Source organism: Fusarium musae, chromosome 11, assembly GCF_019915245.1.
Source record: "Fusarium musae strain F31 chromosome 11, whole genome shotgun sequence".
Taxonomy (NCBI): Eukaryota; Fungi; Ascomycota; class Sordariomycetes; order Hypocreales; family Nectriaceae; genus Fusarium; species Fusarium musae.
The window spans coordinates 1,302,547-1,317,426 of record NC_058397.1 but is presented as its reverse complement, the minus strand read 5'-3'; the positions used below and the strand labels follow the sequence as shown (position 1 = coordinate 1,317,426).

General features: G+C 50.4%; 4 protein-coding genes across 4 annotated transcripts; 2 read left to right on the top strand and 2 right to left on the bottom strand.

Annotated features, from left to right (window-relative positions):
- Positions 1-750: 750 nt before the first annotated feature.
- Positions 751-2,331, top strand: J7337_013533 (uncharacterized protein; the record flags this gene model as incomplete). Its single annotated transcript, XM_044831022.1, has 1 exon — positions 751-2,331. The coding sequence occupies one exon, from the start codon at positions 751-753 to the stop codon at positions 2,329-2,331; it is 1,581 nt and encodes a 526-aa protein (XP_044674297.1).
- Positions 2,332-2,452: 121 nt separating this feature from the next.
- Positions 2,453-3,297, bottom strand: J7337_013532 (uncharacterized protein; the record flags this gene model as incomplete). Its single annotated transcript, XM_044831021.1, has 2 exons — positions 2,453-3,021; positions 3,075-3,297. 2 exons carry the CDS (start codon positions 3,295-3,297, stop codon positions 2,453-2,455), a joined length of 792 nt encoding a protein of 263 aa, XP_044674296.1.
- A 3,369-nt stretch (positions 3,298-6,666) lies between these two features.
- Positions 6,667-10,005, top strand: J7337_013531 (uncharacterized protein; the record flags this gene model as incomplete). Its single annotated transcript, XM_044831020.1, has 1 exon — positions 6,667-10,005. One exon carries the CDS (start codon positions 6,667-6,669, stop codon positions 10,003-10,005), a length of 3,339 nt encoding a protein of 1,112 aa, XP_044674295.1.
- A 761-nt stretch (positions 10,006-10,766) lies between these two features.
- On the bottom strand, positions 10,767-12,156 carry J7337_013530 (uncharacterized protein; the record flags this gene model as incomplete). The annotated part of the gene is made up of 6 exons (XM_044831019.1): positions 10,767-11,134; positions 11,185-11,315; positions 11,369-11,595; positions 11,643-11,875; positions 11,926-11,962; positions 12,013-12,156. 6 exons carry the CDS (start codon positions 12,154-12,156, stop codon positions 10,767-10,769), a joined length of 1,140 nt encoding a protein of 379 aa, XP_044674294.1.
- Positions 12,157-14,880: the final 2,724 nt, after the last annotated feature.

Here is a 14,880-nt window from a genome sequence, read left to right as displayed (position 1 = left end):
GTGGCCTACAAGGTTAAGTTTTCTTTCGCTTAGAGAGCGAGACAATATTTAACACAATATAAATAGAGGGCAACAAAACAAATGCAGAGTGCCAAAAGATATGCATATAAATAGAATCTGACACTAAAAAACAAGCAATCGATCGTTGCATTGAGACATCGGATTGTGGCACGTATCGGAAAACGCGGCAGCATTGCGTAATGCTCTGCTGTGCTCCGTATAAATCACGTGAAAGCTTACGATCTCTGCCTGCACAGCCAACCCAACAGCTCCTTTCATTTAATTTTGATCCGATCTGGCTGTCAGCAGCGTTTCACGTCTCTCATCTACCTTCTTCCCTTCATTGTATCTCACTTGTTTTGTTTTGATGTAAATACCATGGTTCAAATCACATGATTCTCTTGAGCTGTTGCTCCATGACCGTTTGATCTCCTACAGAGTTTGCGACAAACCCTAAAAAGACGTCTCAAAACTTACGAACCTACTCCTGGACCATTCTCAAACATCATCCGACGCAAGAAAGGGTGACTTTTGACACGATATGACCATGCGCGACAAGTGTTCAACGCCACTAGAAAACTCGACAAGCTCCAATTTCGACGATACTCGTTAATTAACAGCAAATAACGATATCGCGCGGTCTCGAGTCTATGTTCACTCACCTTTTTCACTGATATCAGTCAAGAGACAGCTCGTGTTCCAACAATCAACACCATCGCTGAAGCCAGAGTCAATTGCTCAACCCTCGCGATGCTTCGATCTTGGCGCGATGACGCCTCCAAAAGTGGGAAATGGATCGGCGTCGTAACCGTGCGCCATCGTCTCGTCAAAATTCTTGGCGTTTTCGTCTGTTTCATCTGCGCCCTCACCCTTTGGGAATTCTGGACAGATCTCTCTGTCGCCTACAAAAGAGTCTCCTCACCAAGCCTCACCCAAACTAACCAAACTCAATCTGGCTCTACAACCCCTCCAAATCCAAAGTCTGGGCCTCAATTTACTGGACCGACTGAGCAGACGACGAGATTCTGGGAGAACCTTGTTACGGAATTCTACGCAGCGGAACCTCATGGTGATAAGATCAAACCGCCTAATTCTCTATCGCGAGACAAATTTGATCCTTATGGCTCAAAGGCGCAGATTCACACGGACCGGCTCGAGGTATCTGATGAGGAAGTCGAATCATTGAAAGAGAACCATGCAAAGTTTGTGCAAAGTCTTCGACACTTGGCACCCAAAGTACCGTTCAAACGCAACACCAAAGGCATCGTCATCACTGCCAAAGGCTCCGCGTTTGGCGTAGCAGGGACAGCCGTGCGGATGCTACGACACGTTGGATCACGTCTACCAGTTCAGCTCTTTCTCGATTCGGCAAGCGAGGCTGAATATGAACAGTGCAATAATACACTTTCCAGCCTGCAGGTACAATGCTTGAATATGGACGACTTCTTGAAATTGCCTAATACGACATCACTCCAGCAACCAAAGATTGAAAAGTATCAGTACAAACCTTTGTCGGTCATCTTCTCCAGCTTTCAAGATATCTTATTCCTTGACTCCGACGCCTTTCCTATTCGAAACCCAGACCATCTCCTCACCGTGGAACCGTACAAGAGCCGTGGGCTTGTGACCTGGCCCGACTTTTGGCTGCCAACTATATCTCCCCTCTTCTACAAGATTGCAGGGGCCAAGGCTCCCTATGTCACTCTCGACTCCAGAAGTTCAGAGTCAGGAGTTATGCTGTACAACAAAGCAAGACACGCAGACAGTCTCCTGCTCGCCGCATACTACAACTTTTACGGGCCTCAATTTTACTATCAACTTCATTCACAGGGTGCTTGGGGATCAGGTGACAAGGAGACTTTCATGCAGAGCGCATTAGTCCTGGGCAACCCCTACTGGCAGGTCACAAAGCCAGCTTCGATGATTACCGCCAACAAAATCAACTGGGGAAGCGGGATCTGGCAGGCTGATCCTGAGCAAGACTGGAAGCTCCAAACACAAAAAGGACGAAACCAAACATCCGTATCAACAAGGAAAGGAAAGCTTAGGATAGCTGAGGACGAAGCCAAGATTACGAGTACAATGTTTGCCCATCTCAACAGAGTCAAATTTGATACTAGGCATCCGAGTCAGGTACTGGAAGGCCTAGTACCCGAGCGTCCTGACGGCACTTTATCGCGACTTTTTGGAGATGATGTGGACAAGGTCAAAAGCGTCGCGGGATACGATCTTGAAAAGGCGATATGGGAGGAGGCCATCAAGGCTAACTGTGACCGAGAGCTGATGGAGGAATGTGACAAGATACGAAAGTATTACGAGGCAACGTTCTAGAGAGGATGAATCGACGTTCACACGGCCCTAATAATAATATAGATTTATTTTCATAGTCATCTGGCCTATTCAGAATACATATTCATACTCATTTTACATGGCCCAAAGAGATGCTTGTCGCTTACTTCTTGGGGGCATACTTGATACCGGTGTCCGGGCAAGAGCTCTTGCTTCCATCAGGCTCAGTAGACACAAACTGGCCATCCTGCAGCGAGCCCTTGACGTTGAAATGGTACCAAACCTCGCTCAAGGAGCCATTATAGCAACCGATGGTGACACGGGCACCATGATGTTCCGCCAAAGCATCCACAATCTCATCAGCAGTATAGGTGTTTGTCTTGGAAGGCTTGATTCCAGCCTCAGCAAGCCACTTGTACGTAGGAAGAGTCTTGAAAAGTGAGATGGTCTTCTTGACGTAATCAGCGGCTTCAGCGCCGGTCTCGTAGTTGGTGTAGCAGCTTGGCTCGAGGGTGCTGATGCATGTGCCGTGCTTGCTGAACTCGTGCTCCCAGAGAGATTCGTCATTGCCGTCTTGGCTGACCCAGTACTTGTCCATGTATGACAAGGTCTTCTTGCCGAGGAACTTAGTTACGAGGTCCTTGATGTTGGTGTACTCGCGGGACTTGTCGCAGAACTGGGGATATGTGCCGTCGCAGTAGTCAGGCCAGAGACCGTGAATAGTCCATGAGTCTGGTATTGGTTAGTTTAAGAAATCGAGATGGTGAGTCGTTGGTCGAGTGTACCTTTAGGTCCAGCGACAGGGTCGCTGTCCCAGAATTGAGTTTGAAGAAGCTGGCCGGCGGGAATGAAGCAGCAAGTGTCTTCAACAGCAGTAGTGTTGTGGCAAGACAGTGGAAGATCCTTTGAGCAAAACTCAGCGGTGGGCTTACCGCCAGCAGAGCAAGACTTAGCCTGCGCTCCAGCAAGGTAAAGCGCAAGAGGAATGAGAGCCTTGATGAACGTCATTTTGAAGCTTATAATTAAGATCGATCGACAAAAAGCGAATAGTGTTTACGAGAAATACAAGCGATACTTATAATCCACTACGAAATACACGTGGGAGGCAAGTGAAATGTTTATCCTCTCTAGTGTCGGACAAAGTCGACAGATGAAGCAGTTGTGTACGGAGCAGACAAGGTGGTAACGCTGATAAGCAGCGATCTGTATCGTCAAAGAACCCCACGTGCATTGTATGCCAGATTATTACCAGGACCTTTTGTCGCAGCCAATGAGGAGACGAGTTGGCCCATTGCTGGGTGTTGATCGGCAACAAAGGGACCTGTAGCGAGAAAGATGTTGCAGATGTCGGCCAATGCCGTTTGAAAGGCTTCATAGCATGAATGTTTGACTCTCTATAATCTTGTGAGGTTTTGCCAATTGAATTGAGAGGGCGAGTCGTGTTGTATTTGTTGATGGGAGTTGATCGAGATTGAAGAGAGAGATGGATGGATCCTGGTAGGTCAATGCCGATTTATCCGTCAACGGTCAACGGTATTCAATTGGGAATGCGGAATTAGCCATCTTTTTTGGTACTTGCCTATAAAGGCTACCGAGCATCGGAAGTCAATTCATTGTGCAGACTACAGAGTACGGAGTACAGACTACAGAGATGGCTGGATGATGATGGACGGATGGTCGGGCAGGTCAACAACCGATCTACGGGAATGCGGCTGACAGATCGGACCAGTTTCAGAAGGTCGAGTTGCACAGACTGGCTCAGGTTTGCGCGACAAAATAATGGTGAATCAGTGGCTCCTCTACTGGTTGGCCATTTGGGCCGCTATCACTTTTGTCCGTCCGGTTATCGGATGGACAAGTGAATCAATCGGCGTCGGAGGTTGCCGCTATCACGGACAGTCCCGCAGATTAACTTTCAAGTTGACGGAGTAAATTCATCCGCAATTAGTGCGACCATCGAGCGGTGTTCATTCCGCTATGACCTGATCTTATCGCACGTCAAAGTCCTCGCTCGTCAGCAAAATTACCATCGAGTATGGAGTAGGAAACACTTCTCTACAAGGTTGGTGGCAGCAATCGCATGAGCGGCATAGAAACATCACCCGACACCAAGTTATAAATGGAAAAGGAAAAAGCAATTGTCACTGATCAGTGGTCATGAGGGTCAATAGAGTCCAAGTGATATTTTTGGCTCGTTGGTGTAGGGAACTTCATCAACCTCAAACACTCTAAACATTTGCACAGCCGCATTGTACCTTGTTGGCATGTCCCTTGTGTTCAAAATCGGCATTTGCATTTCGCATTGCGCGTTGATGCCGTCGATAACTGTGTCTATGCACACAAGTTAGGTTAAAAGTTTATTTCGTTGGGATGAAGGTTGATTGATGGCTGTCACATCAGATTCCTCGTCTCAGCAAGCCATCAAAGGAACATGATGCTCGAAGCAGTCTATAGACTCTGAAGCCATCTCTCCAGCCTCGCGCTTTGAGTTTCTCGTGTCTCCAGTAAACGACGCCAAGGTCATGGGTTCGAGCTCAGCATCAAACATTTTTCCGTTCGTTTTTCTCAGCCTTGGCAATTGAGATAAGATAAGTCGTGTTCAGCTCAGGGGCAGAGCTGGCCGAAATCTGAAACCCCGCCACAGCCGTGAGAAATTCTCCGACCATCCCAAAGAATCCTCCATCCCCTTTCAGGTACCCAGTTGCGAAGACCAACCCTCCAGGGCTGAAGTTTCATAGGGCCGTGTACGGATACGTTAAATGATGAGCTCGCTTCAAGGGTGAGCTTCGTGCCGTGCCCACCAGAATTTCAATATCAGATCATGAATGAGTCGCTGTTTTCGCTTGTCGGCAATAGCGGATCATGGTTCCATTGTCATGACTTTTGGAGATGCACCCAACAACCAACGAAGCGACTGTTAGTGCAGTGATGAATGAATTACGCAACAAGCATCATAGATGGAATAATAGAGTTGACCTGTCATCTGAATCTCAGTGACGTCTACCGCATAATTTACAATGCCGTTTTTCCATCGCAATGGCATTGTCATCAACAATAAACACATAAATGCATGACTGTAGGGTAGCATCTGATCTTGATGGAGTTGCATCCTTGAGCTTTTCTTCTCGATTGAGAAACCAACAAGACCAATCGGGCATCCCTTTCGCCAAACTTTCTATTCTCGTCACCCATCGTCCATGGTTTGTTTTACCATCTCAGGTGAAAACGCAAATGCCATCCCTGCCATGATGTGATCGCTCAGCAGCTCTGCCTGACAGCTCCAGAGCTCTTCTTTGGCTGCGGGCCGTTTGATGCCCACTGCGCACTAGAAGCTACCCACTGATTTCTGTTTCAACCTCTTCTGGGAAATGTTGCCGAGGGAGCAATCAAAACGAGACGGATCGGCCGGGGAGAGTCCACTTTTCGTCGATCCGGCATTGGTGTTTTGTTCAGGTGGTGGCGTTCTCAGCTAAATGCATTTAAGATTGCGGATGGGGTCCTCGACCAAGTCAACTCACTATCTATAGAAGAAATCACCTGAAACGAATCTTTATGGAACAAAAACTGAAACTAACTATTCCGAGAAGATCGTGGATTTACGCCTTGACTCTACGCTTTGGCATAGCGCTTTTCCCACTACGGTAGACGAGCTTGAATCCTGGTCGTGATTCTCGGCCGTTTTTTGCCTTATGTGTTAGCTGAAGATGCTGGTCAATGATGTTCATAACGGATCGAGACGAGCAATAGCCGAACAACGCGGCAACACCTAGCCGATCAGTCAATCCAGTGCTCACTCAGACCAGGCAAACAACATGTGATATGCAATCTCGTTATCATGCATACAATTTCAGCACTGCAGTAGTGTCTTCGCTCACATCCATCCCAACTGACTCGAGCCCCTGCCGGCTAAATTTGGAAGAAACAAACAAACGTCAAAGCCCTTCACCGTCACCACCAACCTACGGTAGAACCTCATGAAACGTCTGAGCGGCGATCGGATTGACACTAGGTCATGGCTCAAACCCCTGGATCCGAGTTGACCGAGGACGAGCTCTGTCGTGCGGACCAGCATCAGTGCTCAACTTCCTGTCACTCATGACTCTCGTCGTGGGAGCTCTCAACTCAGCTTAAAAGGAAGCTCATCGCCGGCTTCAATGTCGAGTTTCTTTTCCAGCATCAACAGTCGTTCTATCTGCTTATTTCCTATTATCTCTCTTTTCTTTTTTATTTCCTTATTACTTTCGTTTCAGAGTTTCTCTTAGTCACTCGCTACTATTATCAACCACTCTCGCTTTACAAGCTCAAGCAACTACAACTACAACTACAACTACAAATCTTTATTTTTTATTATCATCATTCCAACACTCGTTTAACGCCATGCGTTTCTCTGCTGGACTCATCCCTGCCCTGGGAGCTCTTGCTTCGCTGGGCGAAGCAACTCCTACTTTCTTCGGCGGTGGAGCATCAGGCTCTGCTGGCGGCGAGATCTCAGGTGGTGCTGACGCCCATCTCGGAGTCGGAGCCGGTGGTAGCGCTGGTGCTGGTGCAGGAGCCGGCGCAGGAGCCGGAGCCGGAGCCGGAGCCGGAGCCGGAGCTGGTGGTCACCTCGGCGGTAGCCTCAGCGGTGGAGCCTCCGGTCATATCGGAGGTGAAGCTGGAGGCGAGGCCGGAGCTGGAGCCGGAGCCGGAGCTGGTGCTGGTGCCGGCGGAAAGGTTGGTGCTGGCGCTGGTGGCAAGATCGGCGGTGAAATCGGTGGTGAGGTCGGCGGCAAGATTGGTGGAGGTGCTGGCGCCGGTGCCGGTGCAGGAGCTGGTGCTGGTGCTGGCGGAAGTGCTGGCGGTAAAGTCGGTGGCAGCATTGGCGGCGGCGCTGAAGGCCACCTTGGAGGTGGTGCTGAAGGCGGTGCTGGTGCTGGAGCCGGTGGAAAGATTGGCGCCGGCGCTGGCGGCGAGGTTGGTGGTGAAATCGGTGGTGAGGTTGGCGGTAAGATCGGAGGAGGTGCTGGCGCCGGTGCTGGAGCTGGCGCTGGTGGTCACCTTGAGGGCGATATCAAGGGGGGCGCTGGCGGTAAGATTGGAGGTGGTGTTGGAGGTAAGATCGGAGCTGGCGCTGGCCTTGGCGCTGGCATCGGTCTCGGCGGTCTCCTCGGTGGTGGCATCGAGTGGAACGCCGGCGGTGTTGCTGACTGGCACACTGGTACATCCTGCAGCATTGGCAACGCCTGGAAGGATCACATCCTCTTCCAGGGCATCTGTGCTCCCGAGACCTCAACTACTCCCGCTGTTAACCTGGGCCTGAACCTCCCCAGCTGCCAGATCACTGGTGACATTGGCTTCGCTTGCGGTGCTGACTTCCTCACTACTCCCAACGTTCGTGTTGGTCTCGGTGGCATCTCTGCTTACATCGAGATTGATCTCTCTGCTTCCGCTGCCGTCCACCAGTCCGTCGAACTCTTCACTGCCCCTAAGCTTGGTATTGCTATCCCCGGCCTTGACGCTGAGCTGAAGGCTGCCATTGAGGCTGCCATCGCTATTGATCTCGTTGTTGGCTGTGGTAAGGCTATCGACCTCTCTGCTGGTGTCTATGTCAAGTTCCCCGAGTCTGCCTACGTCGACATCTCTCTTCTCACCAAGGAGGTCATCCACGCTTCTCTCGAGGGTCTCGTCACCAAGGCTCTCCCCGTTGGTGTCGGTGCCGATGTCGAGCTCGGTGCTGGTATCGATCTTCAGCTTGGTCTCCGTCTTCGTTCTGAGCTCAGCATTGGCGGCGGTCTCGAGATCCCTGTTCTCGGTCTCGGTGGCAAGGCTGGGGCTGATGTTGGCTTCGGCGCCGGTGTCTGGTTCTCTCTCTTCGACTACACTGCTACCATTGGCGGCGGTGCCGGTGCCAGCGCTGGTATTGATGTCACTGGTGAGTTTGGCTGCAACCTTGGTCTCGCTATCGACAAGAAGTTCGACTTCAGCGGCGGTCTCTTCGGTCTCATTCCCAACCTCTCCGTCGGTCTCGCCAAGGGCATCAAGTCTACCTTCTCCCAGAAGACCCGCGGTACTTGCGGCAGCTTCATCGGTCACTTCAAGAAGGGTGGCTTCATCGGCGGTCCTACCATCTCTGCTTCCGGTGCTATCACTGCTACTGGTGGCGCTTCTGCCGACATCACCATTCCCGCTGGCGTTACCCACTCTGTTGAGTTCTCTGGCTCCATCGGCGTCCCTGATGTTTCTGCCTCTGTCGACATCCCTGGTGCTTCCGGTGATCTCACTGGCTCCGACTCTCTCCCCGTTGCTACCACTGGTGCTGAAATCCCCTCCGACTCTGCCTCATACGAGGCTCCCGCTGTTACTGCCTCTGGTGACGTGACTGGCTCTGCTGAGCTGCCTGTTGCCACTGATTCCGTTGAAGTTCCTGCTGGCTCTGCTTCTGGCGATGTCACTGTCTCTGGTGCCATCCCCACTGGTCCTGAGGGCGTTCCCACTCACACCATTCCTGCCGGTGGTGATGTCACTGCCATCTTCGGTACTCACACCGCTGGTGCCACTGTCACTGTCTCTGGTTCCGAGGGCTTCACTACTTACATCTCTGGCTCTACTGGTTTCACTACCGTTGTGTCTGGCTCCGAGGGCTACACCACTGTTCTCTCCGGCTCTGAGGGTGACTACACTACCGTTGTCTCTGGATCTGCTGGCTTCACCACTGTCGTCTCTGGCTCTGAGGGTTTCACAACTGTCGTTTCCGGATCCGAGGGCTACACCACCGTCGTTCCTGGCAACTCCCCTTCTGCTACTGGTGGCTCTGACTACAACCTTCCCTCTGGTCCCGCTGGTGGCAACACTGGTGCTACTTCCGCTGGCAACGTTCCCGCCGAGTCTGGCAGCCTCCCTGCCAGCACTGGATCCGCCGACTCCGACAAGCCTGCTGTTACCACTGGCTCTGGATCTGATGCTGATGAGACCTCTGCCCCTGCTGTCACTGCCGCTCCCGATGCTTCTGGCATGATCACCAGCACCATCCGCGAGACTCACGTCTACACCATCACCTCTTGTGCTGCCTCTGTCATCAACTGCCCCGCCTCTTACACTCAGAAGATCGTCACCCAGACTGTCATCGAGCGCACCACCGTCTGCCCCGCCACTGCCACTGCTGTCCCTGAGACTCCCGTCGAGGGCGGTAACGGTTCCAACCAGGGCGGTGACTCCAAGCCTGGTGAGGGTTCTGACAACGGTAACACCGGCTCTGCTCCCGCTCCTACCTCTCCTCCCGATGCTGCTAAGACCACCATCGACCTCGTCACCATCACCCAGGACGTCACCACCATCATTCCTTGCACCAAGTTCGTCACCAGCACCTTCGTTGCTCCTACCACTATCCACGCCCCTGCTGCTCCCACTGTCACCATCATTCAGGGACACACTGGCCAGGCTCCTCAGCCTACTGGTACCCAGAAGCCTGGTGCCTTCACCACCCTCACCCGGGTCCCGGCTACTGCCACCGACTCTGGTGCCTCACCCACTGAGGGCTCTGAGCAGCCTGCCAACCCTCAGGCCCCTGGTAACGCTGGCCCAGGTGCTCAGCCTACCTACAACGTTCCCTCAAACGGAACCATCACTGGAGGCAAGCCCTCCCCCACTGACCAAGTTCCCGTTGTTGCTGGAGCTTCTCTTGTCAGTGCTGGATCTATGCTCCTCGCACTTCCTATGGCCCTTGCCTTTGTCATGTAAATAGCTTAATACCGAGAGCCCTTTGGCTTTTAACGGATAGAACATAATGCATATGACTTCAAAAGTTTCTTTCTTATTCTTCGAGATCCTTTCACCTTTTGACTCTTGCGACTGCTTGCACTTGACATCTTTGCCTTTGACTGCTGAACAGTCTCTTCGCGTATAGCCATTTCATGGGCTACTCCTATTCGAACAATACTGCCTATCTGTCCAAGACTTTGTTGTTCTTACCTTGTCCATTATGAGATCGCCAGGGCCTAGGAACTAGATCATCGATATCTATCTGCCCAAAATTGTCATAAATTAGCTTGACTGTTTGACTGGCCAAAGAGTGAAACGAAGCATTATTGGGGGCGAGGCCCGGTCGCGTTGTATATCACAGCAGTATCCATGCTGAATCGGGACCGGGCTGACAACCGACCATCTTGTCGACAAATATGTTACACAACCGACACAGCGCAGTCAGAAATGTGTCTCAGTGACACCGTACGCCAGCTCTGGTAAAGCCTTACTCCCAACAAATATGCAGTATCCCCTGGCATCAACATGATTACCATGAAGCTACGAAAACCGGATCAATACCCAAGCCAAGGTGCACTTATGAGCAATGGGAAGTGTCATGGAACACCCAACGGCGATACAGCGGCGTCGTGGAAATTAATAATTTTATGTAATTAGTTAAAAGATTGAAGTCACCACCGTAACGCCTTTTTTCGTGTATTGCCCAAACGCTGAAACCGCCCAATCCGTTCCGCGTATGTTCATCTCGATGACCTAGCCCTTGACACATGCACCACAGTTTCGTTTTTGACCATGATACCCCCAACACCCGCTGGATGCGCCAGATTAGCTATGCTACCGGGACCAGTCACAGTAGCAATGTTTCCATGTCGCTGATCTTCGTGCTCGAATTCTGAATTAAAAGATTCGCTCCCGCTTGGGTCGCTTCTGGCAAGCTCGTGTGTGGAGCTTGACTCGTCCTTCCCTATTGTTCCAAGACGAATTGAGTGCTTGGTTTGACTTCGACCATAGTTGCTGCCGAAGTTGTTTGATCCGGATCTGATCGATGATACGGGGTTCGTGCACGTGAAGAGATAGAGGCAGGCTGGTCGGATGATGGGAAGACAGGCTACAAAATATTAGTGAGAGATATAAGGGACTCGGAAGTGTAAGACTGACTTGATACTGTCACCAAGTTGACCTCAACTGATGCCCAAATAATGACAGGAGCCAATTGCCATGTCATGTCGACTGACTTGTTGTCGAATGATGCCGAGACACTGACAATGACGAGACCAGCAACGCAAACCCTAGAAGATGTATCAGCACAAACCATTGTTGGGAATGCCGAGAGAGACCCTACAGAATACCGAACATGAACATGAAGATAATCGCAATCTTCTGCAGGGTCGGGAGCTGAAGCTTCTGGATTTGGACGATGGGCAGGATCAAGATGCCGACGTCGATCATAACGTGCGCAAGCACAGTACCAAAGAAGAAGTCACTGCTCTTGATGGCGCAAGTAAAATGTTCTACCGTGGGATCCCAGAATGCTCGCACGGGGTAACAGTGGAATGTCGTCAGGAATGTCTGGGATAATGTGAGCTTAGGTCTTGTAGTCGCTCGAGCTTGCTTACACGAACGAGAATCCAGAGAATGGAGCAGATCAACAAGACTGAGACGAAGATCTGGATGTTTGCGACACGGAACATGCGCCAGTAGAAGGAGAGGATGGAGATCTTTGCGAAGAAGAGGGTGAAGGCGTAGAAGTGTTCCATTATAAAAAGATATTTCTTGGTTGTGTAATTGGTTTCCGTAAAGGTCATGCCCTCTACATCCTTCGCGTGCAATCCGAAGCCATGGTGAATCCCTTATGAGAAGTCAGCGATTGTCGACGTCGATGTCGAGGAGGGGTCGTACAGATAGGCAACACAATGCCCCAACAAACAGCGGTGACCTCGAGTCTGTTAGCGATAGTCCCAAGTAGTCGAGTGCCCATCAACATACATAACTCGCACAGGCAAAGTAATCATCCCACCAGAATCGGATCCTCGTAATTCTTCGGCTGACAATGCGCAGGATAAGGAAGATAGTCGCAGCTGCAAAGGTAATGTACTCGGCCGCCCAGAGATCAGGCTGCCTCGACCGCATTCTATTATGTTTCGTGCAGCGTCAACAAGTAGAAAAAGACAATTGAAGTCCCCTCGATTAGCGAAAAGCAAGTTGAATGTGGAACTCCCGGGATGATATACGTCTGCCGACCATGTCAATGAGTACCGTCGATCATTTCATGCGGCTAAGAGCCTTGTAAGGATGCCGTGCGAGACCAAGCCTCGATCCAGGGGTAGAATGCTCCGACAGAGGGTGAAGTTAAGCCATTACTGGAAGGTCTAGGCTGTGTTATGCATGGAAATTGAGAAGCAAAGACCATCTGGGAGAAGGCTAATGGATAAAGAATAATTGTTGAGCCGTTTACTAAACTTGGCGATCGGAGCATGTGCAAGCACGTAAAGTGGTAAGCAGCCACAATTGACCACGGACCGTTTAGCATGTTGAAGATGGACAGGGTTACATCCTTATGGTGAGGGCAAGGCGAGGTGTGCCAACAAGAGAAGCACTTGTTTCATCTTGGAGATTCGTAAGGAAGTCAGACCGGAAATGCCGAGTTATTGTTGGTCATTGAATGCCGACTAACCCAAATGTCACTGCAGGTTTTTTCAGGTTGGCGGTGCACAGTACAGCAGCAGTCAAAGCGTGTCACCAGGATCCAAGCCCCAGGTTCCAGAACAAGGGTTCTCCATGATATTCCAGCTTATTCATCAGGGTTGGGGCCATCTTATTTGATAGAGCTCTTAGTAGTGCAACGCCCCAGTGAAGCAGCTGATGCGATCCGGCGTTTAGTTCAAACTCTATTGTCCAACTCGAGTTTGAGCCTTTGGGACCTTTTTCCCATCGTGTTTTCGCCTAGATTGTTTCAAATTTCCACCGTTCACTTAGTGCCGATCTTGCCATTGCCGCGTGATTTGGTCTGTGGTGACTGGCTCATTGTTCCGGGTCGAGACTCAACCGACGGTTTGGGTGTTGAGATGTCACCCTTGCCCTGCTCGTGCTGAAGGTTCACTAGCTTTTGGGCAGCTTACAGGGGCCGTCTTTTTCAGGGCGAGCGCGCTTGGGGCAATATCGCAGTCACACAGTCCAATCCGACCACCTGAGCGCCTTGGAAAAAGTCTGAAGTGCACTGACGTGGAAGGAAACGCGTGTCGGCCGTGAAACAGAGTTTGACCTTTCGGAGTTTAACAGAATACTCGGTAGCTTTGTAGCGTCTTGACAGGAGTTAATGTTCCGGCACGTACATATCGTTGGCTAGGATATTCCTGATATCACATTTTCGCTCTCGTCTATAGAGCAAATGCAGGATATCGATCCCAAAAAGCAAATCAGGTATCAAGCCAGAATAGTTTAGCTTCCGAGTACATATGCCCATGTCTATGCCCAGGAGCAACGTTGGCCGACGTCAAGGATCAGGCTGGGGCCTGTCGATCATTTCCAAGGCCCATGCTCGGCATCGACACGCGGAGGCGCCGTTCTGTTGCCAATTTATTAACACGGACGATCAAGAATATACGTTGCAGTACGTGCTTGCGGCAACGGACGTTGAACCATTCGGTCCTTTAGCTCCATCGTACGAAAACCCAATCGGAACGAATCGAGCCCAACTATTGACACTATTGATCCTCTAGCCAGGTCCAATTTGAAATCGTATTGGGACAAATTCGTTATCTTCAAGAAATAAATACCGCGTATAGTAAACGTAAACCTTGCACCCTACCAGTGACGCGGAGAACTGCTACCCTACCTCCCTGGCTTCCCCAGTTTCGCAACCGAGGTTCGGCATATGAAGTTGTCAGATATGACAGGGAGTTGTTGAAGATGTTTCGTGTGGAGATTGGGAAATGTTTTATGACAAATGAGGATCAGATAAGGCAATGACCTGCATCTTTCAGCTGAGCCTGTTTAGGCCTGTTCAGAAATCATATCGCATTTATTGCCAGGCAAGGAAATTCCCATTCAACATGACTTACCAGGTTCGCCATTTAGTAACAGCGAAAGGTTCAGTAGTCAATGATGGCCGATTTTCTAGCCTATAAGCTAACACGATCATGATAACAGCTAATCCTCGTCGTAATTTGCTTGCGATAAGGTTTCATTCTCGTCGATCTTGCTTAGTCGAAGATTACAAAAACATTGTTTATGCGTGGCCAAAAGGGGCAGGACACATAAACCCCCTCCTCATGGTTACATCAACAAAAACCCTGTATGTACCAACTGCAACATATTCATCGTGCGCCAAGCGGCATTTGACTGCCGCGGTATCCTTTAAACTTTGGCATTGACTCCACAAAGAAGCAGATCCCTGATTCATGGCGGGTATAACGGTGAGGCTGAACCCACACTTCTCGACCTTCTCGGTTACAGCTGGGATATCCTCAGAAGCTATTTCCTGAGCGACGAAGAGAATTTGAATGATGATCATTACTGTTGTCGAGCCTTGTAACGATCCGTGTTAGGATCATGGATCCATGTGTAGCTGATTTACCTGAGGCTGACAAAGGTTACGTATGGTATCAAAGCTTTAAGTTCAAACCACCTGCTCGATATCGTTAGCATCATCAAGACTTTGTTGATAATCACCCGTGCTCTTGTCCAACGACTGCGTAACTGAGAAAGTTATCGCGGTCAAGATGCATGTCTCAGTTCGTCGAGGGGATTGCAGATTAAAGTCCCCGGGGGACCATTCCGAGGTGTTTACAGACTGCACTCACGAGCAGCTGATAGGTCTTTGATACGGCTATTGGTTCACATATCAATAGCAAC